This window comes from Pseudonaja textilis, chromosome 2 (genome assembly GCF_049901715.1).
Source record: "Pseudonaja textilis isolate UNSWEBS1 chromosome 2, rPseTex1.2, whole genome shotgun sequence".
Lineage (NCBI taxonomy): Eukaryota > Metazoa > Chordata > Lepidosauria > Squamata > Elapidae > Pseudonaja > Pseudonaja textilis.
Window position 1 is genome coordinate 84,282,724 of NC_141991.1, and position 26,738 is coordinate 84,309,461.

The following is a 26,738-nucleotide window of genomic DNA, read 5'->3' on the forward strand; positions in this document are numbered from 1 at the left end:
GTGCCATATTACCCCACTCCCCATGTTTTAAAACAGGGGTGTCAAACTTGATTTCATTGAGGGCCACATCAGGGTTGTATTTGATGTAGGAGGGCCGGGGGGGAGCAGAGGGCATGGCTGTGGTGACCATGGTGGGTGTGGCCATGGTGGATGTGACATGGGACTCATGTTGGGGGGCATCTGTACTAGACAAGTGCTAAGACAGAGCTTCCCTGAGACCCTCCCCACTCTCATAATCCTTCCTTCCTTTTCTTCTTTTTCCTTCCCTCTTCATTCTATTTTTCTTCCTTTCCCTCTTTCCTTATTTTTCCTTCCTTGCTCTTTTTCCATCTTTTCTTCTTTTTCTTTTTCTTTCCTCTTTCCCTTTCTCCTTTCCTGCCCCATCTTGCGTGCTCAAATGCAAAAGGGGAAACATTTCTCCTTTTGTTTTGTTTTTAATTTTGATAGCTCTCTGTCAGGCAAAATGGGGCATAGGGTGGCTATGCACCACTTCCCTATATTCTGTTTTCAGTCTAGACAGCCTTCTGCAACACTCTGACAGCCAAAATGAGGTGGGGTGGGGTGCACACGACCCCCATACCCCATGTTCTCTAGCAGAGGCACTGTGGACTGGTCCTTTGCTATTTCCAGGCCAGTCATGTGGGCCAGATCTAAGCACCCTGCAAGCCAGATTCAGCCCGCGGGCCTTGAGTTTGATACCCATGTTTTAAAGGAACATGAGTATGTTTTGCTGAAACAATGTGGCTGATGAGTAGATTAATTGAGCCTTTGTAATATCTATGACTGTAATCTATGTAAAATATAGAAGGTGCACATTTCAAAAGAAATCAGAATATAATTATTAGACACAAACTCATTCACATACAGGGTTGTCTTTCCAAAGCAAAGTTTTTGCATGGAATTAGCAAGCAGACAAAAAGCCATGGAACTAAATTGCAACTCAGTCTCAGTTAGAGCAAGAATGCCACTGTGAGAACAAGCTTAAAATATATCAAAGAATAATAGGATTATATGAGGTTGGAGATTTGAAAGGCAAAAAGAGCATTAGGAGCAAACATAGATCCTACCTGTAACTTTTTAAATAGCTGTGCCTTTTCCCAAAATGTTGTGGCTACCTTCCATAGAGCTTTTTTCTTTGAATCTTAAGAATTTTCTGGCTTTGGCATTACACTGTGGTCATGATTGGAAACCTAGATATGTATGGCTTTAAGGTAAGAAAAGCTATCATACCAATAGAATGAATTTTATTACAAGAACACTGGAAAAAAGAATATTCATCAGATGTACATAGTAATGTAAAGTAAAGAAGTCTACTTTTCTATCTGTACAATTGAAAGGAATTTTTCTGTGAATTTTAGATAGTCATATCTGTAACAGCTATAATTGAGTATGATGAACAGTTAAGATCCTAGGAAATATTGCAGCTTGTAGTTTGCATAGATGCATTCTTTCAAAGACTTAAGGTTATTTAAGAATTATTTTATAAAAGAATACTTAGGAAAATGAAGAGAACAATTTTGGATATTTAGTTTAGTATTAAATTCTTTTAAAGTCTGTTTCAATTTGCGTGCATTGTGTGGATTCTCCTTTTGCCTACTGTTACAACCCTATTCAGGAACAATTACTCAGTCATAAATATATCCACAAATAAAAATGAAAACACTATGACTTATGCCCACTATTCAGCTTCTGTTAATCATTTAATATTCCTCTGAGTGGCCTGTTCATCTAACTAACTCTATTTGCACAGAGATTAAAGAATAAAGTTGTGTGGCAAATTAACTTCTCTTTCTGGAAAATTTTTATGCCTGCTTCTGAGCATCATCCCTAGAAATAGCTTCAATGAAACAAGTTAAACAAAATATGCAAGTTGATTTTAGTAAACCTATCAGAATTTGCTGGTATTGGGAGGAAGAGACATCGCGGCAACTCCAGCAACAGGACAGTGGAGTTTTCCACTCCCTGCACTGGCTTCTGCATGTTCATGGGCTCCAAAAGAAGCCAAAACCACTCTGGAGGAGTGGTGAGGCAAGGAGAGGTGTCTGGTGAGGTTTCAGGGGAGAATGCAACTCTTCTGTAGACCCCCGAGGCTTTTGCTCTTCAAGCCAAGTTGTGAAGAAGGACAGCTAAAATGGCTGTCATGCAGCTGGAGACAGCTTCAACCAAAGAAGAGTGCAGGAGTGGAGACAGTGACAGTGTGGAACCGGGTGAGAAGAATTCTTTTATTATAACCCCGAAGAAGAAGATTCTGAAAAGGGCTCAGAACAATTTTTAATTTGTCTGCGATTGTTAATGTGAGAAAAATACAGAAAAATAAAACAAAGGCTTACTTTAATCTTTAAAACTGAAATGGAAAGGAAATAACTTAAAGGGAAAACTTTTACAAAAAAGAATCTACAAAATTGGAATTGGTGATTTAACTAATTGGACTTTGGCACTAAATAGGTATAAATAAATGCTGGAATTGAATGTGTTAAAAAGAAATAATAGCTAATAACTGGAATTAGCAAAATTAATAAAAGTTTAAAAAGGGAATAGCAAAAAGAAAGTGTAGAACATGGAAACAGAACTGAGAGCGCCACCTAATGGTACAGGAAAAATTTCAGTGATTCTTTGAAAAGTGCTTGGTCTTTCTAAAATTGGAATTTAAAAGGAAATAAGAGGAACTCCACTATAATAAAATAAAAACCCTGAAAAGTGAAATACTAGAATACTACAAGGGAAAAAGATATGTGAAGAAATTGCCTTGGATTATTTGGGAAAAAGTTGGAAAAGAAATTAACAGAAGGAACCTGGAAACAAAGACTTATGGACATTGATTGTTGAAATGAAAGATAAAAGACGCTGGTTGAAATAAACTACTGGACATTTGGATTGGATATAACTATCAAAGAAGTGGGGGAAAAGAAGCTTACAAAATGGGAGAATTATATGTGGAACTGGAACTGGAACTACAAGATATGAAGGAAATGGTGAAAGAAAGCATAGAAATGCACAGTATTATACTACAAAAATTAGAAATGGTGATTCAGATTGAAGAACAAAGAGAACCAGAGTGGGAGGAGTTAAATAAAGAGGAAACCAGCTTTAAAGAACAAATAGAACAATGAACATTAAAACTGGGGGAAAAGAATTAAAATAAAAATTTGAGGTTTGATGTGATAATTAAAGGGGGAACTTGTCTGGAAAGCTAAACAAAGAAAAAGGAAATCGCAGAAGAGGGAATTACAGGGGAAATATCGAGAAAAGGAGGGGGACAAAATAAATAAGTGGCATAAGAAATGGGGGAAAATAATAATAGGAGAATTAAGAGAAAGGACTAGAAAATGAAGGGAGACAGAAAGCAAACAAGAATGAAAAGAAATTATATAGTCAGGAGGATAAGAGACAATGTGTAGAAGAAAAATAGGGAGGAAGATTCTGCAAGGTGATTTGTTGTGTTATATAAGAATATGGATTTAATAAATATATAAGATTGGAACTGATTTTTTTTTAATTTTCTTTAAGGATTATTGTTAAACAGGATACAGATTTTATTGAAATAGATATGGAAATGGGAATTTATTATAAGAAAATTAATTGATATTTAATAAAACAATGAATAAAGTTAAAATGAATTATGAGAATGGTAATGGAAAGATTAATATCAATTAATTGAATAGATTAATATTTTTGGAATATATAGATGTAAATTTAAGGTAATTGAGAAAAAGAATACCATGCGGAATCTGACTTAAAATATATACGCATATGTGATATGTAGTAGTTAGGAGAATATTGTTAGTAATGTAGAATGTGGTAATTAAAAAATGAGTATACTGTGGTAAATTTTTATAATGAATTAAAGGGAATAAATTGAAAGAATGTATAAGGTAAATAGGTGGCAAGCTCAAATTGACAACTAAAGGGGACAACTTTTTGAATTATTAGAATAAGGATGAAATTTATTGAATAACAGTATGTGATAAAATTGCAAATGTGGCAGATAAAAGCAACATGTGTTATGAATATAGAAATGAAATAAGAATCTTAGATAATATTGCAAAATAAGATAGGAGAATATTTTAAGAATAATTAAATAAGTTAAGATAGGAACTGGAATTGGATAAAATAAGTGTAATGAATTTAATATTTGAGACTATTCAAAGGAAAATAAAATAAGTAATAATGTGATATGAAATTTAATAAGAAAGATGAATATGTAACTATGGTCATGTTTGTATTGAAATGTAAAAACCTAGAACCACACTGTTTGCCAAAAGAGATGTTTTTTAAAATATAAAAATAAAAAAAATTATTAAAAAACAAACAAACAGAATTTGCTGGTATTGATGTTTAGTTAAACAAACACTTCTTTTCGCTAAGAATGGATGCATTTACTTTTGCAAATGACAAAGAAGTATTCTTGGAATGCCAAACAGGTCAGGTTCACAACTAGTTCCTCCCTCTTAATTTTTCAGAAATAGCCATTCTTTCCAAGTTTATAAATATATAATTTTAGGAGGAAGTGGGAAGGAAGGAGGAAGGAGGGAGAAAGAAGTTCCAGTTAACTGCAAGATTCTTTTTCTGTACAGTATACAGATTTGCTTGTAATTTTTTTCAATCAGCAAAATTTACCTGTCTCTGAATTTCATTCAGTTAAATAAAATGTCAGCTTTTAATACTGTTGGAAGAAATGTCCATCTGGGTTCAAATCCAAGTGGGGAGAAAGACACTGGAAACATGGGGGCTGCTTGGTTTAATGGTGAAGCAGAACCACCAAGCACATGTGATTCTGGGTGGCTGAGCACATGGAGTGGAGAGTGAGTGTTATTTATACCCTTGGCTTTGAACTTGAGCTTCCTGTTCCTGTGGCAAAGGCCATGTATTCTATTGGTTGTGAGACTCCCAGGGGCCGGAGGGTCTTAGCTAACTTTGTAGGCTGTCTGTGCCCCAGGCTTGGTTTAATTATACAATGAAGAGGCTTGTGGTGAGCTCTGTTGATAGATATTCCTATTATGTCCTGAAGCGTGAAGGTCTTTTGTTTGGTAGATAGTCTGGCCCAGTCTCCTGTCTTGTACATAAGCTGGTACCAAAATATCGGCTGGGGGTAGGGAGCTGAGGCTGAGTTCTGTTTCCTTTAAGATTTTTGTTTCTCTTTTATTAGAAATATTCTGCCTTTTTAATATTTCCTAGAATATTTCATTCTTCTAAGAATGGGGTTGGTGCTAACTTTCTACAATATTAAATATAATTTGAATATACGTTAAAATGTTAAAATCTTAATCAGGATTAAAATGGTACATTGTTAATCTTCGCAGATAAAGGCATTGCTCTCACTGAACATATAAGTTAGTATAATTTTTAAAAACATTTTTAAAATTCAGTCTGTGTTATTTTCAGGCCTCAAAAATCTAAAATGTCCCCAAAATGCACCATGGTGGTATTATGATGGACATTGCTATTATTTTGAAAAGGAAAAAAAGGGGGACTACGAATGGGCAAAAAACCGATGTTCCTTCTACAAGGATGCATATCTTGTCCGGATTTCAAGTACAAAAGAAAAGGTACATTAATTAAGTAGAAATATTATTATTATTTATTTCTTAAATTTCTCTACTGTCACAACTGAGAGATTTTTGGTCATAAACAACCTAAATCAAAATCATAAACATCTCTGCTTAGAATAGTAATACAGCCATGATAAAAATAATAAATGAAGAAAATAAAAGATTCATTTTAAAATAATTAAGCAACATAAATTTTTTTTTATTCACATTATAGAGTTATTCCATTGAATGGCTCAGTTTAATGCAGTTTTCATAGGTCATCATGATGAATTCTTTCAGAACCACCATTATCAATTTACATTTTTCAGTTAGAATAATAGAATAACACAATAATAGAGCTGGAAGGGATCTTGGAGGTCTTCTCATCCAACCCCCTGCTCAGGCCTAACCCTCTACCACTTCAGAAAAAATGGTTGTTCAATCTCTTCTTTAAAACCGACAGTGTTGGAGCACTCACAACTTCTGGAGGCAAGTCATTCCACTGATTAATTTTTCTAATTGTTCTAATTTCTCCTTAGTTCTAGGTTGGTTTCCTCCTTGATTAGTTTCCATCCATTGCTTCTTGTCCTGCCTTTAGGTGCTTTGGAGAATAGATTGCCACCCTCTTCTTTGGGGCAGCTCCGTAGATATTGGAACACTGCTGTCATGTCACCCCTAATCCTCCTCTTCACTGGCTAGACATGTTCAATTACTGCAACCATTCTTCATATGTTTTAGCCTTCAGTCCTCTAATCATCTTTGTCGCTCTTTTCGCTAGAGTCTCAATATCTTTTTTATATCGTGGTGATTCAATATTCTAAGTGTGGTCTTACCAAGACATTATAAAGTGGTATTAACACTTCATGTGATCTTAATTCTATCTTTCTATTAATGTAACCTAGGACTATGTTGGGTTTTTTGATAGCTGCAGCATACTGTTGGCATATATATATAAATGGTTTCCACTAGGACTCCAAGTTATCTCTTACAGTTACTACACCGAGTCAGGTACCACCTATTTTAAACTCGTGCATTTGGTTTTTCTTCCCTAAATGTAAAACATTATTTTCTCTATATTGAATTTCATTTTGTTAGATAGGGCCTAGTGTTCAATTCTGTCAAGTTCTTTCTGTATCTTGAGCCTTTCTTCTGGACTATTGGCTATTTCTGCTAGCTTGGTGTCATCTGCAAATTTGTTGATTTCCTAATATATCCCCTCATCTAAGTCATTGATGAAGATATTGAAGAGTATTGGGTTTAAGACAGACCCATACTTCCCTCCTTGTAATTGCAGCTCCATTAAGGACTACATGACCTGAAGACTGGCACTTGGCCACAGTATTGAGAGTGGGTCTGAAGATGAGGCCCAGGCCTCAACTTTAGCCCTAATGCCACTACTTCCATTCTAAAGGCTGATTCATACCACAATATGATTGACCACAATATGATTGACGTTTGTCTCAACTTATGCCCACACAAAAACCATCATAATGACGTAATCCCCAATTATAACTTCAAAAAAGGCAACTATGATCTTATAGACAACGATCTCTCATCCCTTGATTGGCAATCTCTATTCACTGGATGCAATACTGTTGAAGACCATTACAACATATTTTTACTTGAAGTCAAAAGAGTCATCAAACTATATGTACCAATAGCAACTTCCAAAAAAAAAAAAAAAAACCAGATTACCCATAACAATAAGGAAACTTCAATCCAAAAAGAGATCACTCTGGCGGAAAAACAAATCTGGTCACGTTGCCAACTTCAAAAGTCGATACAAAAATTTATGCCACTAGATAAAGATTGAATGCACCAAATATCACATTAAACAAGAAGAAAACCTACTACGCACCAATTCCAACCATGCTTTTTGCAATTTTGTAAACAACAAACTAAAAGACTCAAGGTCCATCCCACCCCTGATAGGACCTAATGGTAAAGACTGCAACAACGACACTATTAAAGCCAACATCTTTACACATCCTTTGGCTCAGTATTTGTAAACGGCAATGGATCATGCCCAGTATTTCCTAGCTGAACCACAGAAAACTACAATGATCTAATACATATTGATTTTACAGAAGACAATTTTGAATGCAATCTAAAATCATCTCTATCTATTGGATCAGACGGAATATGTGCCTACTTCTTAAAAAAGCTATCCACTGCCATAGCAGAACCTCTAAGCATAATCTTTGAAAAATCTTTCAGGACCAGCTCCTTGCCTAACCTATGGTCACAAGCCATGGTCATCTGCATCTTCAAAAAGGGAGAGCCCAGCCTAGTTGAAAGTTACAGACCAATCTCCTTATGCTGTGTCACCTGTAAAGTTATGGAATCAATTATTAACCAATCCATTATCCTCTACTTAGAGACAAACAATCTACTCTCTAATAAACAATTTGGTTTTAGAAAAAACTATCCTGTAATTTGCAACTCTTACACTGCAAAAACATATGGACTACACAACTCAATCAGGGCAAAACAATAGACGCAATCTACATAGACTTCTGCTAAGCCTTTGATTCAGACATGACAAACTACTCCTAAAACTAAAGTCTTATGGACACCTGCATAACTGGATAGAAGCATTCCTGTCAAACAGACAACAAATGGTCAAAATTGGGAGTGTCCTATCAAATTCTGTACCTGTCAACAGTGGTGTCCCCCAAGGCAGTGTTCTAGGACCAACTCTTTTCATACTCTACATAAATGACCTCTGTGATCATATTAACAGCAACTGCATTCTCTTCGCTGATGATGTAAAGCTGTTCAATACCACAGGCAATACTGCTACCCTTCAAAAAGACTTTGACTATGTATTAGAATGGTCAAACAAATGGCAACTTCAAATCTCAATAAATAAATGCTCTGTCTTACATATTGGCAAAAAAAATCAGAGAATAAAATACAAGCTGAATAATCAAGACCTTGTTGATGATCCAAACTCTGTAAAGGACCTTGGAGTACTCATCTCTAATGATCTAAGCATTAGAGCCCACTGTAAATAGCAAAAAAGGCATTAAGAGTTGTTAACCTAATCCTACGTAGCTTTTTCTCTTGTAATATCACTCTACTAACTAGAGCATACAAAACATTTGCTAGACCAATACTTGAATACAGCTCATCAGTCTGGAACCCACATTATGTATCTGATATTAGCCCAGTTGAGAAGGTCCAGAAATATTTCACAAGAAGAGTTATCTACTCCTCTACTTGTTGTAGAATACCTTATGCCACCAGACTTGAAATTCTAGACCTAGAAAACCTTGAATTACGCCGTCTTCGGTCTGATCCAAGTATGGTATATAAAATCATATACAACTTACAACTTACACAACTTACCTGTCAATGAATACTTCAGCTTCAACCATAACAACACAAGAGCACACAATAGATACAAACTCAAGGTTAACCGCACCAAACTTGATTGCAGGAAATATGACTTTAGCAACAGAGTGGTCAATGTCTAGAATACTCTATCTGACTCTGTGGTTTTTTTCCCCAAACCCCCAAAAGTTTAACCTTAGACTGTCTACTATTGACTTCATCCCTTTCCTAAGAGGTCTGTAGGGGGCGCGCATAAGCGCATCAACGTGCCTACCATCCCTGTCCTATTGTTTCTTTTATTTTTCTTATATGTACCCATTTCATATTCATAACTATGTATATACTTATAACTATTATCTTTTAAGTGATTGACAAATCAAAATAAATAAATAAATAAATAAATTTCCCAAGGCATGCAAGACTTGGGAAACTGTGCAATTTCCCATGGTCCTAGCATTCCCCAGGATTCAAATGTGTGGATTACTTGGCAGGCCCCTGCAGCCTATCCAAGGCTCCCACATGTTTCATGAAGCCTTTTTCCTTGAAATGGCTTCAAAAGTCTGGTTGTGGCCTCTGGATGTTTTTGAGAGTTTGGTTTTGCTAAATGCTGGTGTCACCCGAAACATCATGGTGGGCTATCTTTGCCATAGCTTCAGCATCATTGTTTTAAGGAACTGTTCAACCCCTTTTTAAAATTGTATAATAAAAGTTAATTCCATTTCTTATTCAAATGTTCCTCATACTTCCATCAAATCACATTATATATAAAAAAAACAGACAAAGACAAAAGAACTTCCCAGTCAGGAAAAGTTTGATGATGGCAGGAGCACCAATAAATCACTTATACCATCATTCTGAGGATTAAAAAAAAAAAAAGAAAGGTTAACAAAGGATAACAATAACCGTTAGGAAATGCAACAGTATGCATTTGCACATATATTATTTATTTCTAAAGAATTTTACCCTGAGAAATTGACTATGTGTCTAATAAACTAAGGCTAAACTTGACTTGCACAAGAAAATCATATTTTCACTGGGTTTCTGAAGATGTGCCAAAGAATTGAATGGTGAGTAAAGAATCCAAGCCCTTTATAAATTACATTTAAAAATAAATTCAAGATATAGATTATCTGCTAAAGATAATGAAATTATAATACTAATGAAACTGAGAAGAATGTTATTGTAGTCATTAATCAGCACATGTACTTTATATTTAATGTAATACTTCTGCCTTCTATTATCTCTCTCTGTGTATATATATATATATATATATATATGTGTGTGTGTGTGTGTGTGTGTGTGTGTGTGTGTGTGTGTGTGTGTGTAAATTAGTATTAAAGTAAATCAGATAAAAATGATACCATTTACTTTTGTTTGTACTCTAATCCATATGCAGGTCTTTCTATCTTGTCTTGTGTTGCCAAGCATGCATCTTTCCATGCTCCCCCTATGCCTGAAGAGAAAAAATTATATATATACATACATACATACATACATACATACAAACATATATATATATTACGAAATCTACGAAAACAAATATGTATATATACTGTACATACTTTGCTCACACGAGCACGAAGCCGAAAGTACCAGCCTGAAGATGGCGAGTGGGACCTTGTCAAAATGTTGCCAAGATGCTCTCAATCTTATACGGGAAAAGACCCAAACATATATATACAATTTTAAAATGTACATAAGTATTCAATACATGAACAGTGCGGCATCAGGGTATTGTTAGATTTGATACAAAATAATATTGATAATATTGATAATATTAGTTACATTAATCATAGTCACATGATTGTAATATTATAAATATTAAAATTAAAGTTATTAACATGCTAGTATTTGCTCCACCATGTGTACAATCCTTCATCATTTAATTATTCAATATTTTAATACATAATACTGATATACATAGTAAATATTATTTCAGTATGCATAATAAAATCATTTTTCAATTTCTGATCTTTACATCTATATATTAATTTTAAAATATTATATAGAAATATGCATAATAATACCCAGAGGAAAGTTTTTGATAGTGCGTGCTACCTGCTATAACATATTCCGGTGAAACCTCACAATCAGTACAAAAGCTACATTGATTTACATTTATATAAATAATATATTTATATTTATTCATATGCAGGAGGAAATAATCTAGCAAGACAATGTTACCGTCTCCCTACTTTTAGGAAGTGGCTAAAAACTAAATTGTAGGGTATTTTCTTGATTTCATATATAGTATTATATTAATTATTTTGTAATTTACATTGCTATTTTATAATAGATATTTTAATTGCATGGTGCACATTTTATAAGCCATGAGAATCATTTAATTGCAATAGGTTATACGTTCAATGAACAAGTAAAAAAATTCTGCCAAAAATCAAAAGTCATTTTTTGACTTATATGGGCTAAATTTCAATTTTTCATTCTAACCTTTTCCATCTTCACTTCTAGGTAACTCGTGAAATCTCAAGTAAGATACTGTTTAAAAATTATTCTGATTTTTTTTTTTAAGATATGGCTTGATGCTATGTTGGAAAAGGGGAGCTGGATTGGTTTGCGACAGAAGGAAACTACATGGGAATTCATTGGTGGGGGTGAAGTAGTTGATTCGTCACGTTATACCTGGTAATGCCAATTGTTTTATTTCACTCTCGTTTTCTCACACATACGAACAGGTTAAAAGAAAGGAATGAACTTTATAAATAAACTCATTTTTACAGCATAAAAAGATAGAATAGCCATAAAAATACATTTACATTTATTCAATAATAAATCCATTAAACATATATATATCCTCTATATATTTTCTTGGTTTTGTGATTCTATGCAGAAGATTTTTGTTCTAGCTGAAGTTGTTACTACTACTTGAAAGGCAATGGAATTAAGAAATTGAAAGTTACATAGTTGCAACAGTTTAAAAAAAGAAAGGAAGAAAGAATATTCACTGGAAAATTACAACAGAAACAGATTGTGATGTATTTATTTACATCTATGGAGATTCTTAGTTTTCCAGGTCATGGTTGTCCCAAAGATCCTTTTTTTTCATGAGGCAACTGGACTTTCTTGTTTTTTTAGATCTCCAAACAGCCTCAATGAATGCAAATGACTAGTTCTCTGCAAGGATGATAAATCCTTCCATTTCCCACCATCCAGTCAGAGCTGAAGAAGTTTTTTGGATGAGAAGCAAAATTCCTCAAAGAAAAACAAGGAAGTTACCTCCTGAAAAAAGCACCTTTGGAATTGTATGATATGATGTATCTCACTAAACCATTATTTATTTGTTTAAATCATATATTTTGAAGAATCTGGAAACATGTCAGGGTCATTGTTTTATTTGAAGTCAGAACGTTATTGAATTTCAGAAAAGTATAAAATACAATGAACTAGGGAAAATATTTTAAAGGGAAAGTGGGGGTGGGAAGTAAGGAAAAAGCAAAATTAGGAGTGCAGATCAAAGGAGCAAAAGGTATAGAAAAAAGTAATTTTCCATAAACCAGTGAATAACCATTAAAATATATGGTGGCATCTATAAAACAAAAGACCTCTTAAATATTTCTGGTTTTATGATTTTCTGAAGCCTAATAAGACTTCCTCCTGTTTGTTCTTCCCTGCCTTAATCATTTGTTCACTGATGCTTAAAAGAGTCAGACATAACTGACAGGGAAACCTTTACTTTTTGTTTAAAAGTGTTTTTGTATCTTTTGGAAAGGAGATTGCCTGTATTTTTTGGCTTTTTGCTCTCAGGCAATAGATTTGTGCTTATCCTAACCTAGAAGAATTTGCTGCTTGTTTTAAATTAGAAATTAAGGTGCATCATTTTCTGAGATCTTTCTCAGAAAAACATCTTTGGCTGTATATGATCAGGAAAGGAGAAATTAGTTGCTAAATTCATAATGAATCCATGCATTTCCTTTCTAATTTTATACATCTGGACTCCCAAAATGTTTTATTAACTATGGTTTTCATTACACCACTGTAAATAGGCTTTGGGATTTCCCTTCAACGAGAAATAGATGTGCTCTAATGATGAAAGGAAGAGGCCTTCAAGCATTGCAATGTACTGAACAGCATTCCTACATATGTAAAATGCAAATAGGTATGTAGAAACACAAGTAAAACCATAAGGTTTAAGGATGGAGATTTTAAACATCCTCTCACAGAATCCTCTAGTTCTTCTGACCACCATCTTCTGCCCCTTGGAGTAATGGTGTGTAATTCTCACTATTATATCTTCTAAGAGGCCCTATACCTGGCTGTCTTCTCCTAATCCTGATGTATGAGAGAGGGCTTCCATAACCTGGTTACTTTCTATCAATTACCATATAAAAATGATAAAGTTGTGCCATTTGCTGGGCATAGAGTTTGACATGGTCAATTAGGTGTAATTCTTTTACTTTTTAGTGACAGGCCAATCTTACAAGAGTTAAACAAAATTAGAATATAAATAACAACTGGCCAATGATACGTGTTGTTTACTCGTGGACATCTTTACAAACCTTTTTCTATCTTAGGTAATGCACTGCAATGCTCCACTATCAACAACCCACAAATCATGGTATACAGTTGAATTGCTAGGCATAGCTACACTAACATTCTTCTTACCTTCTGGTGTTTGCCAGTATTCTGTTGTTTTCCTTTCTTACAGAATCTAGCTATATGTCCCCTAGCCCCACAAGAAAAACATTTCCTAATAGTATAGGCTGTTGAAGACAAATCCTCTTCTTGTGGTTGTTCCTTCCTCAGTTGGTCCCTATCCAGCCGTCTTCTTGCTTCTTCTAACAACCTTCCAGTTATGTCAGTCAATGTCAGTTTATCTCTGGGCAGGACTTACAGTGAAGATACATAGTCATCTTAACTTCCATCCAATGAAGTAAAAATGATGTAAACTTGATGTAGCTCTGAAAAAATCAGTTCCTTTTCATGTAGCTCTTGAAAAATTCTTTTCATGAAGTTCAAATGAGCTAACATATCTCCACCTTTCAAAAGATGTGCTCTAAACAGTTTACCTCTAAGATGTATGTGTGCACCTACACTGTCACGAACATAAATCCTCTTCAAATTCTCCCAACACCTAGCAGCAGATTCTTCTCCATGAATATGGACTAGTTGCTGGTCACTCAGTGTTCGTCCAATTATACAAAGAACTTGTTCGTTGTTCCGTTTAAAGTCAGCAAGCTTCTTGGCATCATCCTCATTATTTGGATCCCAAGCATTTACATCTGGTGGATCTTGAACTACATTCCATAAACCTTCTCCACGCAGAAGTAGACTGCACTTCATAGACCAGGAAATATAGTTTGTTCTATCCAACTGGGTTATCAGTGATAGACTTGTTGAAGTGACTTGTGCCATCTTTATCAGGATAGTAACCACAATTTAACACTAAACAGCTGTCTGTATACAGTACTGTGTATTCACACTAATTTTCAGTTATCTGAGCCTGGTATGGCCTGGGCCCATAACCAATGTTGACGTAATTCCCCATTAGGCGAATGAGCGCATACAGGGAGATGTATTTGAGAGAAGTGTTTGAATAATACACACACAGCACACAGATACACTGTACAGTAAATATACAATAAAAATATATATTTTTACTTCCAGAAAGTTTAAGCAAAGTTCAAATACAGTCCAAAGTCAATCACAGGTAAGATCAGTCAGTTTTTAGTCCAGGGATAATCCAATATCAAAGTCCAGTGTCAAAAACAGTTCAGTATCAGACTTACATCAAATCCATGAATATCAGTCAATTAGAAGAAACGGCAGTATTCTCCAAAGAAGGAAAAACAGAGAGGCTCACTCACACTCTCTTCTGAGACTAAGACTAAACAACCCAGGTTTCTGGCTCCATCTTATGGCCGTTTGAGAAACCACACCTAATTACAGTTTTGCATTTTCTTAAAGATACAGTTTTAAAATGTCTATCCTGGTTTATATATTTCCAACCCAAATACCTGTTAGATGACTTATATTCATAACAATCCCCATGGTCATGTGATCAAAATTCAGATGCTTGGTAACTGACTCATATTTATGATGGTCACAGTGTCCCTGGAGCCATAGTGTCCCTTTCATGATCTTCTGACAAGCAAAGTCAATGAGGGAGCCAGATTCACTTAACGATCATGTTACTAATTTATCAACTGCAGTGATTCACTTAATAACTGTGGCAAGAAAGTTCATTAAATGGGGCACAATTCACTTAACGAATGTCTCACTTAGCAGTAGAAATTTTGGTCTCAGTTGTGGTCATAAGTCGAGGACAGCAATAATGTAAGCAATATAATTAAAATGTTAAAATATTTTTAAGCAATATTTTAAAAAGTGACTGGGGCAGTCCCTCTCTTTATTTAATTTACTTCTTAGCATTACGAAGAAAAATTGGACGAGGGGATGTTGTGTGCACCCGTTCTAGCTCCTGAAGGCAAGACGGAATACAAATTTATCAAATACTAAGCTGTTTACCTATTTAGATGGAAATAACAGTGCTTTGAAATCAACTATGTCATGTTCCTACCTTGTTTTCCTGGGGATATCAATGGTTTATAACAGCTATTAGGGAATTGCAACTGAGGCATAATAACTTCTTCCTCTATTTATTCTGGAGTTCTTTTTGCCCATTTAAGAATGATGTCTCCCGAAGAAAGAGTCTTTGGGACAATTCTGCCTTTTGCTTACATATAAAAGCACATGTCTTTTAAAAAAATAAATAAGAGTATGTTAGAGCCTGCTGGCTCAAGAGGCTGGAACTAAGCTACATTCATAGCAAAGTACTACTACCATTCATGTGCAGCATTTAAGGAAAGACCATGAAATGTGAGCATTCTTCTATTTGTCCTGTTAAAATATTATGTTTCCTATTCTTTTTTTAATAGTTGCAAGTCTAAAACTATTTATATACTTTTTAGAGATGTACTAATCTCTGATTTTGTATTGTAGAATTAAATTTTGGTCCAGTGCAGCATCATTGGAGAAATAGTTGCTACTGTGCCAGATCAAATGTTTCCATTATTAAAGTATATGACATTTTATGCCATAAGCAGTCTTGACCTTGTTGTCGTCTTTGCTGGTCTTTCTCTTGGTTTGTCCCTAAATCTGTTGAAGGCAGCATCCACATTCTGTAGAGCATATTTGAAGAGAGTACTGATATACAGAGAGGAAAAGGAAACTGTTCTTGTAGCAGATATCTTTCCCTGAAGAAATGATACATGTATTTGGGAATGATATTGTTAATCACTGGATTTTAACAATTTCACTACAGATGTAAAAGCTTCATTTAATTTAATAAGAAAGAAAACATATGTAGCAGTCTCAGATCGAAGTAATTATTGGAAAGAAATGAAAACTCAGTCAGCAAAGGGGTATGAGTCAATCTGGAAAAAAGGTTATAAATGTAATAAAGCAACAAGAAGGCTTTATGATAGGATTGTTGTTAGACAGTTTTGTTTACCTGATGAAAAGAACAGTTCAATTTAAGTTTTATGGCCTTTCAAAGACTAATATATGTCCATCTGTAACTAATAATAGACAATCAGTTGAAACTGACTGAGAGAGAGCCAAGTGGTCCAGTGGTTAAGGCACCAAACTAGAAAGCAAGACACTGTGAGCTCTAGTCCTGCCTTAGCCTTGAATGCCAACTGGGGGAACCTACTCACACCTAGTCACACTGTCTCAGACAAACTCATCTCACAGGGTTGTTATTGTTGTGCAGAAAATAAGAAAGTGTGTTGCCTATATTTGCTGCCTTAAGTTAAAAATAATAAAGGCAGGATACAAACAAACAAATACCATATATGCTTTCATGGATAATCCAAACTGTAGAGTTGTAATTGCAGGAATATTCCTATCTTGGATGGCAAACCTCAGATAAAGAATGTTTACAAACAAATACAACTCAGGCAAACAAAGTCACTCATCTAAAGGAGGATTAGAGAGAGGAAGTAAACATATGTTAGACTTTAACTAGAGATAATTAATTGTGTTAATTACTATTATGCTAAACAGTAATGAAAGTTTTAAGCAGTAACCAAATTTAACCAATGTTGGAGGGTTACTAAAAATGTGTATAAATGCAAGACTAGACTCCAATAAAAATCATCATGATTCAGTTGATCATGATCAAAACAAGTTGACTGCCTCGTCATTACAACACCAAACTTGATCAATGACAAATGTGTTAAGTATATGCTACAGAATATTTTGGGTTATTTTGCTACAAAAAATTATCATGGTTATTTATCTGGGAAATGTGGGTAAATTAATGAATGACTAGATTTAGTTTCTTTTACCCTTAGTCTATAATTCATGTTACATTTACATCCCATAAAGTTATTAAAAATATTTTTTATTTCAAAAAAAGGTGATATTACTAAACCTTTTACTGTCTACCCTGGGAAAATAATGCTGAGTCCTTATGGTCTGGCTGAATATGAAGATCTTGAAGACGCAAGATACCATTGTATAATAAATGTGAATTGTACTGGAATAAGTAGCTGGCCACATGAACATTTTCCGGTCACAGGAACAGAAATGGTGTTGGCTTCAGATGATCATGTAGTTCACTTAAGAACAAGTAAGGATCCATTCTATTTTTTCAGATATTGAGAGTGCAACAATGAATTCAATTTGTGAACTGGTGAATAAAAAAACAGATTTCTGAAACTTAAAATATTGGCATACAATAAGCATCAAAATTAAACTTGAATATCTTACAAAATGTTAGGTAGGGTCACAAATAACATTATTAAAAATGCGCCAGATTCAGTTTTTATACATGATTGTAGTATATGACCATGCTTGGGTATAGAAAATTCCAAATTATTAAATTGCAGGTGAAGCATCAAAGCTTAGTTACTTTTAGTAAATATTCATTTCCTATAGATAAGCTCATCTATTAACTTTGTAAAACAACAAGGAAACAGATGGACTTCAGAAGCATTAAGCTCACTCACAAAGACTGAAATATATGCAGAACATATATTAGGACACAGATGTAAAATGTTCCCTGTCTAGAGTCATTGTAAGAATTTGCTATGATTCATTTCAGTTTGGTCTGAAACATTAAAAATAAAAGACATGGGTCCAGTCATGAACACATAGATATTGGGTGAAGTTGCTATCTTGCTAAATTACTAATTAAATAAAATAACTGACTAAATATCGGCAACATTACTACAATATTTATTTGTACACCACCCAGAGTGTATGAAGGAAATGGGTGGTTCTTAAATAGGAATAATAAAGATAAATAAAACGGGTGGGATTCAAATTTTTTAACAACCTGTTCTGTGGGTATGGCTTAGTTGGTGGGTGTGGCTTGGTGGTCATGTGACTGGGTGGGGTGGCCAACTCGATGTCATTCATGTCAGGGGGCACTTCTCGCCTGGCCTGTTCATAAAGTGAAACCTTTTAGCAGAGAGGTCATTTAAGCTCTCCAGCAAGAGCACATCTAAAAAAGCAATCCTTAGTTCCATTTGCACCACTTAAAGATACCAGCTGGTCTCACTCACCTCACAAGATATCCTAAGGAAATCCTCCAGATTTAAGAAAAGCTCACATGCCCCCCAGAAAGGCAGTAAAAAAAATCAGTGCCAAGCTTGCATCCTGCCTCTTGGAAGTACACCCCAAAAGGACAGTGCCAGATACCACTAAAGCAGTGAAGGAAGACCCCCTCCCCAGATAGAAAAAGGAACCATGAGGCATGAAAAAATTCAAACACAATACAAATAATTAAATCGCAACAGTAGTTGTTGCTTCTTAAACCAATTACCAGAACAAATAGACACAGGAACTAGCCAGATTTCTCAACCCAGTTTCTTTTCAGGAACAGAGATTAATCGTTTTCCTTCCAAATAAAGCTGAATAGGGAAAATTATCCCATGAATAAACACAGGATTAAACATCACCAAGGACAGAATTAAACTTCACCAAAAACCAGTTTTAGACCAAAACTCAGAAAGGGTATGTAAACTCACATTTGAATGTCAATCTTTCTAGCTAGCCAAGAAGCCTTGCTGAATGTCACTCATCTTGGTTCCTTGTCATTAAAAAGCTTCTTTACACAGCTCTGCTTCGTTATTCAATTATTTCTTCAAAGTGCTGATCGTTGCATGCCGGCTGGAAGTATTTCCAGGCAGGGATGGGATTCTACCAGTTCACACCTATTCGCTAGAACCAGTTGTTAACATTCTAAGCAGTTCAGAGAACTGGTTGTTAGAAGAAATTACTGGCCTAATCCTGTAAGGAAGGCAGGAAGGAAACATTCTGGTATTGCTTACAGAAACTGCCTCTCCCTGATTACATTTTTGGCAGGACTAGACTTCCTGTCTCTGGAATATCTTTGGAGTTTTCTTTCTTTCCTTTGCTGGTACTTTGCTTGTGTGGAGTGACCATTCAAAGTTACAATGGCACTGAAAAAAAGTGACTTATGACCATTTTTTACACAACTATTGCAGCATCCCCACAGTCATGTGAGGCCAGGTGAGGAGATGCATGCCTTGATGTGAGGGATATTGAGTTGGCCACGCCCAGCCGATAACATGACCACCAAGCCACGCCCACTGACTAAGCCATACCCACAGAACCAGTTGTTAAAAAATTTGAATCCCATGGCTGTTGCCAGGGGAGTATTTCCTCCCAACAGCAGTGTAAAAAGCTTAAAATAACCCTTTCCCTTTTATCAGGAAAGACAAAAAACCTCCTTCGGAGAGAGTAAGTCTAGGCATACTGCCAAGAATGTAATAAGGGTAGAAAAAAAACAAAAGGAGATTTCTTCTAACTACCAGTTCTGCCATCATCAGGCTTCTGTATATATACAATATATATACTGTAAGAATATAAAAAATATAAAACACTTAAGAGGATTTGCTGTTTGTCAAGAGTGTTTTTAACAGCCATATGTATGCATGGAGATGGGATGAATCATGCTTATATTCTGCATACCAATCTATTATTCTGATATTTAGTATGCATATGAATGCAGGTAGGGAAATGAGTAGTTTTTCTAGCCACCTCAGTAAAGGTGTTCTCAAATAGTTGTGGAAATCAGTAGCAAAAATGCCTCCTGTCCTACTAGAGGAGATAATGAGTGAATTAAAATAAAGGAAACTTTATAACTGTAGCTTAAAGATTTAGGATTGTCCAAAGAAAGAGCCAGTGGATGTGATGGGTGGAGGAGGCAGTGGTTTTGTATATCAGTCCTGTAATTACGCTGATGAAATTCAGCAGCAAAATTACAATTTTTGGCAACATCCTGTCCTTAAATTTAAAAAGGAATTAAAATTTATAGTTTTACCCATTGCAGGAATATTGTTGCTGTATTTCCTATAGCTAGAAGAGGGGGATATGTAAATGGTACACATAATCTCTGAAAAAATCATTCATCCCTGTAGAAGAGAATGGAAACTACAGCTAGGATATGTAAGAAATTGGCCACCACCTTTATTTACATTGTTAATACATTTGTAATGATTCTCAGATTTCTAATTTATGGTATCAATTCATACTTTCTATTTTATTTTGGTATTGAATATTGAGTATCAGTTGACTAGTATTATTTATCACAAAGGTGCTTTTTCAAAAGGCAATTGGACTTTCATTATTTTTGCTTGAAGATGGTGTTTGAAAAAACAAAGTCCAGCTGCCTTTGAAAAAGCATCTTTGTGGCAACCATGACCTGGATGACTAGAATCTCCATAAACTAGGATTACTTAGTTACAGTTCAATTTTGCACTGTCTCTAAAAAGTGATGAGAATCAAAACATCTAACTGTGTATATATGTAGTTAGTTATTCTTTAATAAATACATGGTAAAAATAAAACACCTATCTGACCATCAACTATTTTTTATTGCTATTCCTGACCATGTTTAGGTTGTTAATTGAGGTGCACCTGTATGTATTCATGTGGACAAATATATTTTGAGATATCAACATAAAATGGATTAAAATTATGGGTGTGGATGCTTCAAAATGGATTTGAAACAAGCATTTGATCATGCATTCAGCAGACTTTTCTGCTATTCATTATAATAGTGTTACTTTAAAGTTTCTGCAAGAGGTTGAAAAAATATTACTGCTTAATACGCAGTTTTGTATACAGTACAACTGAATTATATTAGCGAATGGATTTTGTCAGGCTTATGTGAAAACCTGAAAGAAGTCAAACCATTTCAATGAATAGTTGATGTATGCTGTTGCTCACACTAGTCCAAAGCATTTCTCCAAATCATTTTTATACTATACATATCATCCAAAATTTGTATCATCTATCTAAACATTGAAATGTTGAAGCTGAGACCTCATTTTTTATTCTTTCGATTTTAGGTTGCAAAGTAGGACGTTATGGATATGCATGTGAAGAAGAATGTCCAGAATGCAGAAATTCCTCACTTTGTAACATGTTGACTGGCTTTTGTGATGAGAAAACCACCTGCCTGGAGCATGATTCTCTAGAGAGTTGTTCTGGGTGTAAGTTTTTTTTTAACTCAGTCATTAGGATAATATAAGCTATTAATTAATTTTCTGAGTGAAATGGCTCAAGAAGGTTTCTGAGTGCTTCCATGTTTATGATTCCTTTGTAACAACAGCAGTATTATTATGATATGCTTTCTGACACACGTTTTGTTTTATAGTAGTTTATCCACTATATATCCACTAAAGTCCACAAAGTAATGCAAGCGTCAGCTACTTTCTTCCTCTACACAGGTAGCAATAGCTCTTAGACTTATATACCACTTCCCAGTGCTTTACAGCCCTCTCTAAGCAGTTTACAGAGTTAGCATATTGTCCCAACAATCTGGGTCCTCATTTTACGGAAGGCTGAATCAACCTTGAACTGGTGAGACTCGAACTGCCAAACTGCAGGCAGCCAGTAGTCAGCAGAAGTAGCTTGCAGTACTGCATTCTAACTACTATGCCACCATGGCTCTTCCGTAATGGCTTGAGAACTCACTGGAATGTGATAATGAGAGAAAAGAGGTGGAGTGGGCTGCTGCAACTTTCCTGTGGTTGGTCATACAGGTGGGTAGATTGACAAGTGCCTGAATTTGTTGACTTGACCATGGGGGTGCTGCAGTGACCATAACTTCAGGCAGGGGTCCTAAGTTCTTTTATTCAGCACCATTTGATTAGTTGCTGAAAGAATGGTTATAAGTCAGTTTGTTTGTTTGTATATGTATTGAGCATATAAAATGCTTACATCATTCAAGCAAAAAAAGCATATGATTTTTTAACTGCAATTGTGTTTTTGAACGAAGACAAAAATACCTGGGTTTGCCTATAAACAAATATTAAATTTTCCTTCATAGTCTGTTTATCTGTTAACTATTGTCTAATAATATATTGGAGTGGGTGGGTGGGGATGATATGTATAGAGTGAATGGTCTGAAAAGTCAAGTTTTATGATAAAAAAAATGAATGCATTACATTAATGATGTAACTAATTGCTCATTTGATATCAGGATAAAATTACCTGTTATGTATTTATTTTTAAAGCCTCTGTCAGTGAGAGATGTCCAGATATGACTAAATGGCGCTACTGGCATAGATACTGTTATTATTTTGTAAGTTCTTTTGATACATGGGAAGAGGCAAATTCTTCTTGCAGTCGGTTTAGAGCTTCTGAACTTCTATGGATTGAAGATCAAGATGATTTGGTAGGATTAGTACTAAATATTCTTTCTGATTAATTTTTAAAATTATGTTACTGGTATGTTCCAATACATAATTATTTTCAGTACAATACCATATTTTTCAGAAACCTTGAAGGATTTGATTCATATTCTACTGAAGTTAAGAACTGTAGCAATAATTTAAATCAATTAACAGTTTTTAAATACCAGTCATGGGTAGTACTCATGTGGTATATCAGCAAGCACATACTTTCTTCCATATATTTTTTAAAAATGTATTGGGTTTAATCTAGAATTTGAAAGACAAAGAGTAACAAATTAAAATAATTAAAAGGAAATAGACTCCAGTGGAAATTAACCCAAAGCGAAACCAACCAACCCCAGAAAGTGGGAAAAGAAAGTGCATGTTGAAATAAATATTCATTCAACAAACAAAAATCACACTATAGATATCGATCAGATTCTCTATATCTTTGATAAAAAGCCATATCATATGTAGAAAATGAACATTTGTTCCATCCAGAACCTTGGATCAAAGGTATACTAATATTTCCATCTGACTAAAGCATAGTTTTATGATGCAGCCTAAATCTAATACATTCAAAGTTATTCTCATTTAATTTATTAATTAATAGTATTAATTATTAATTTTATTTCTCATTTTTATCATTTTCTCTTAGTACTATATTAGCAGCTTTATGAACCATAAACCATGTTCCAATTTGTTCCATATTGCCTTTAAATTCCCTAAAGCTATCTTATTACAGTTTTTTAGCTATAGATATTAAGTGTAGATTTGGAAACCTCTAAAGCATTTTCTAGTATAACTGGAAGCTCAGATTGTAAAGTCATAATGTTTTATTAGTTTTAGGCAATCAAATTATTTTTGAAATATTAAAAATGTTAAAAAGTTGATTAATTCCAATTTTTGCCCATAAACCAAAATAAATATAGAAAATGGCTTTTGTATCTTATTAAAACAGAAAGCAGAGAAAAAGAAGCAAAAAATAATCATATTCTCAATAATTGCAAAATATCTGTAAATTTAAATATATTTAAATCTATATCGCTGTTTAATGTTTCATCTTAATTTTAATTGAAGAAATGGTTGAAAATGTTTATCATACAGCCAATATGGGTAGGATTGCAAGAATTAAATCGAGATGGAATCTGGGCTTGGTCTCATGAAGATAGTGCACAACGTTCATTGACATGGTATGTATAATAATATTTTAGTGTTTCTTAGATATCTGATTATATCCTATATTAGCACTTAAAACACTGTCTTCAGTCTAGCCATGTAAAGTAAAAAGTCAAGTCTGATTCCAAGTTGCTACATGGATACATCCAGATTGTTTTCTTGACAACCATATGGAAATGATTTGCCATTGATTTATTATAGGTTAGATTCTCCCCCATCCTTATAGCACTGAAATTTCTTGATGGTCTCCCATCCAAGTAATAATAAAGTCCTATCCCGCTTAACTTTACAAGATTAGCCAAGGGAATTAGATACTGTTATCAACAATTGTGGTATAGTTTTATATTAAATGCTTACAAATAGTTAGAAAAAAGCTCAGCATAAAGTACCCCAAAATAAGATGATGCAGATGTTTAATATGATCTTAGATTTACAAAATATTTGAAGCAAGCTAGCAAAATATTAGGAAAGAGTAGACGTAAATTTTGGGAAATTGCAGATATATTCATATATGGAAAGATTTTTTTTCCTACAGAGGGTGATGAAGATTAAGATAAAAATCTATTTTCACTTATAGTCGTTGAATCTGCACTATACATCAAAAACATCTAATAAACCAGCAACAGATGTTACCACCATATAGCATCACTGTAACACACAAACCAACTAAAGCTCTCCAAAACATCAAAAGACCTAGCTATCCCAGAAGAAAAAACAGAAGTCATCTACAATATACAGTGTAAGGAATGTTGGAGAAACAGGCAGAAAACTAGCAGAGCATATTCCTGAACACCAATTAGCAGTCAGAAGATCTGATGAAATCTCCTTAATTTCACAACACATGAAAGTGTGAGCATCCTAGGCCAAGTCAAAAATGCTAGATAATTCATGGGAGCCTGGCACTCCAGCAAATCAGCCATCAACAGGCATATAAAGATAAACAACATCTACATACCATTTAAAAGAGACAATCAAAAAGCCCAAAAGGAAACAGACACCTCATGACCAGCAATCAACATCCAAATGAACAGAGGTTAACAAAATTAGACCAACAATCAAATAAACAGCACCCCAATCAAGGAACTACCAACTCAGACAAATAAGCTTATAGTAAATAACAGCCTATCAAGGAAACACCAACACTGACAGGACAAGATATTAGTACATAAAAAGAGCAAATCCTGTTCCCTTCTAACATTGATAATGTTACCTATTTTGGTTAAGTAATACTTGCAAGAAAACAACCAAGCTTAGAGATCACCAAGTTGAATCTCTTTTTGCATTTGAATATTGCTTTGGATGATGGCTTAGGCGTAAAAAGAAGTTTACAAGAGCATACTACAGGTGAAACTCAAAAAATTAAAATATCGTGCAAAAGTTCATTTATTTCAGTAATGGAACTTAAAAGGTGAACCTAATATATGAGATAGACTCATTACATGCAAAGCAAGATAGTTCAGGCTGTGATGTGTCATAATTGAGATGATTATGGCTTACAGCTTGTGAATGCCCCAAATCCACAATCTCAGAAAATTAGAATACTGTGAAAAGGTTCAATATTCTAGGCTCAAAGTGTCCCACTCTAATCAGCTAATTAAGCCATAACACCTGCAAAGGGTTTCTGAGACTTTAAATGGTCTCTCAGTCTGGTTCAGTAGGAATCACAATCATGGGAAAGACTGCTGACCTGACATTTATGCAGAAAACCATTACTGACACCCTCCATAAGGAGGGAAAGCCTCAAAAGGTAATTGCAGAAGAAGTTGGAAAAGTGCTGTATCAAAGCACATTAATAAAAAGTTATGTGGAAGGTAAAAGTGTGGAAGAAAAAGGTGAACAAGCAGCAGGGATGACCACAGCCTGGAGAGGATTGTCAGAAAAAGGCCATTCAAAAGTGTTGGGGACTTTCAAAAGGAGTGGACTGAGGCTGGTGTCAGTGCATCAAGAGCCACCAACCACAGACGGATCCTGGACATGGGCTTCAAATGTTGTATTCCTCTTGTCAAGCCGCTCCTGAACAACAAACAACGTCAGAAGCGTCTTACCTGGGTGAAAGAAAAAACAGAACTGGTCTGTTGCTCAGTGGTCCAAAGTCCTCTTTTCTGATGAGAGCAACTTTTGCATCTCATTTGGAAACCAAGGACCCAGAGTCTGGAGGAAGAATGGAAAGGCACACACTGCAAGATGCTTGAGGTGCAGTGTGAAGTTTCCACAGTCTGTGTTGATTTGGGGAGCCATGTCATCTGCTGGTGTTGGTCCACTGTGCTTCATTAAGTCCAGGATCAACGCAGCCGTCTACCAGGAGATTTTGGAGCATTTCATGCTTCCTTCCACAGATGAGCTTTATGGGGATGCTGACTTCATTTTCCAGCAGGTCTTGGCACCTGCCCACACTGCCAAAAGCACCAAAACCTGGTTCAATGACTGTGGGATTACTGTGCTTGATTGGCCAGCAAACTCGTCTGACCTGAACCCCATAGACAATCTATGGAGCATTGCCAAGAGAAAGATGAGAGACATGAGACCGAACAATGCAGAAGAGCTGAAGGCCGCTATTGAAGCATTCCTGGTCTTCCATAACACCTCAGCAGTGCCACAGACTGATAGCGTCCATGCCATGCCGCATTGAGGCAGTAATTGTTGCAAAAGGGGCCCAAACCAAGTACTGAGTACATATGCACACTTATACTTTTCAGAGATCCGATATTGTTCTATATACAATCCTTGTTTTATTGATTGCATGTAATATTCTAATTTTCTGAGATTGTGGATTTGGGGTTTTCATGAGCTATAAGCCATCATCATCGCAATTATGACAAATCATGGCTTGAACTATCTTGCTTTGCGTGTAATGAGTCTATCTCATATATTAGGTTCATCTTTTAAGTTGCATTACTGAAATGAATGAACTTTTGCACAATATTCTAATTTTTTGAGTTTCACCTGTAAATGTTTTTCCTATGTGTTTTATTTGGATTAGCTGGTTAGTACTAGTATTTCCACTGTTCTTGCCAGGTTCCTGTCT

At 35.0% G+C, this 26,738-nt stretch overlaps 1 protein-coding gene across 1 annotated transcript in view; it reads left to right on the plus strand.

Moving 5' to 3' along the window:
- Positions 1-26,738, plus strand: part of LOC113433547 (uncharacterized) — a 115,149-nt gene that overhangs the window by 22,233 nt on the left and 66,178 nt on the right. Inside the window, 7 exon segments of the mRNA XM_087923167.1 lie at positions 5,383-5,546; positions 11,395-11,507; positions 12,866-12,978; positions 17,242-17,454; positions 21,206-21,349; positions 22,376-22,536; positions 23,615-23,727. Coding sequence (XP_087779293.1) covers positions 5,383-5,546; positions 11,395-11,507; positions 12,866-12,978; positions 17,242-17,454; positions 21,206-21,349; positions 22,376-22,536; positions 23,615-23,727 — 1,021 coding nt within the window.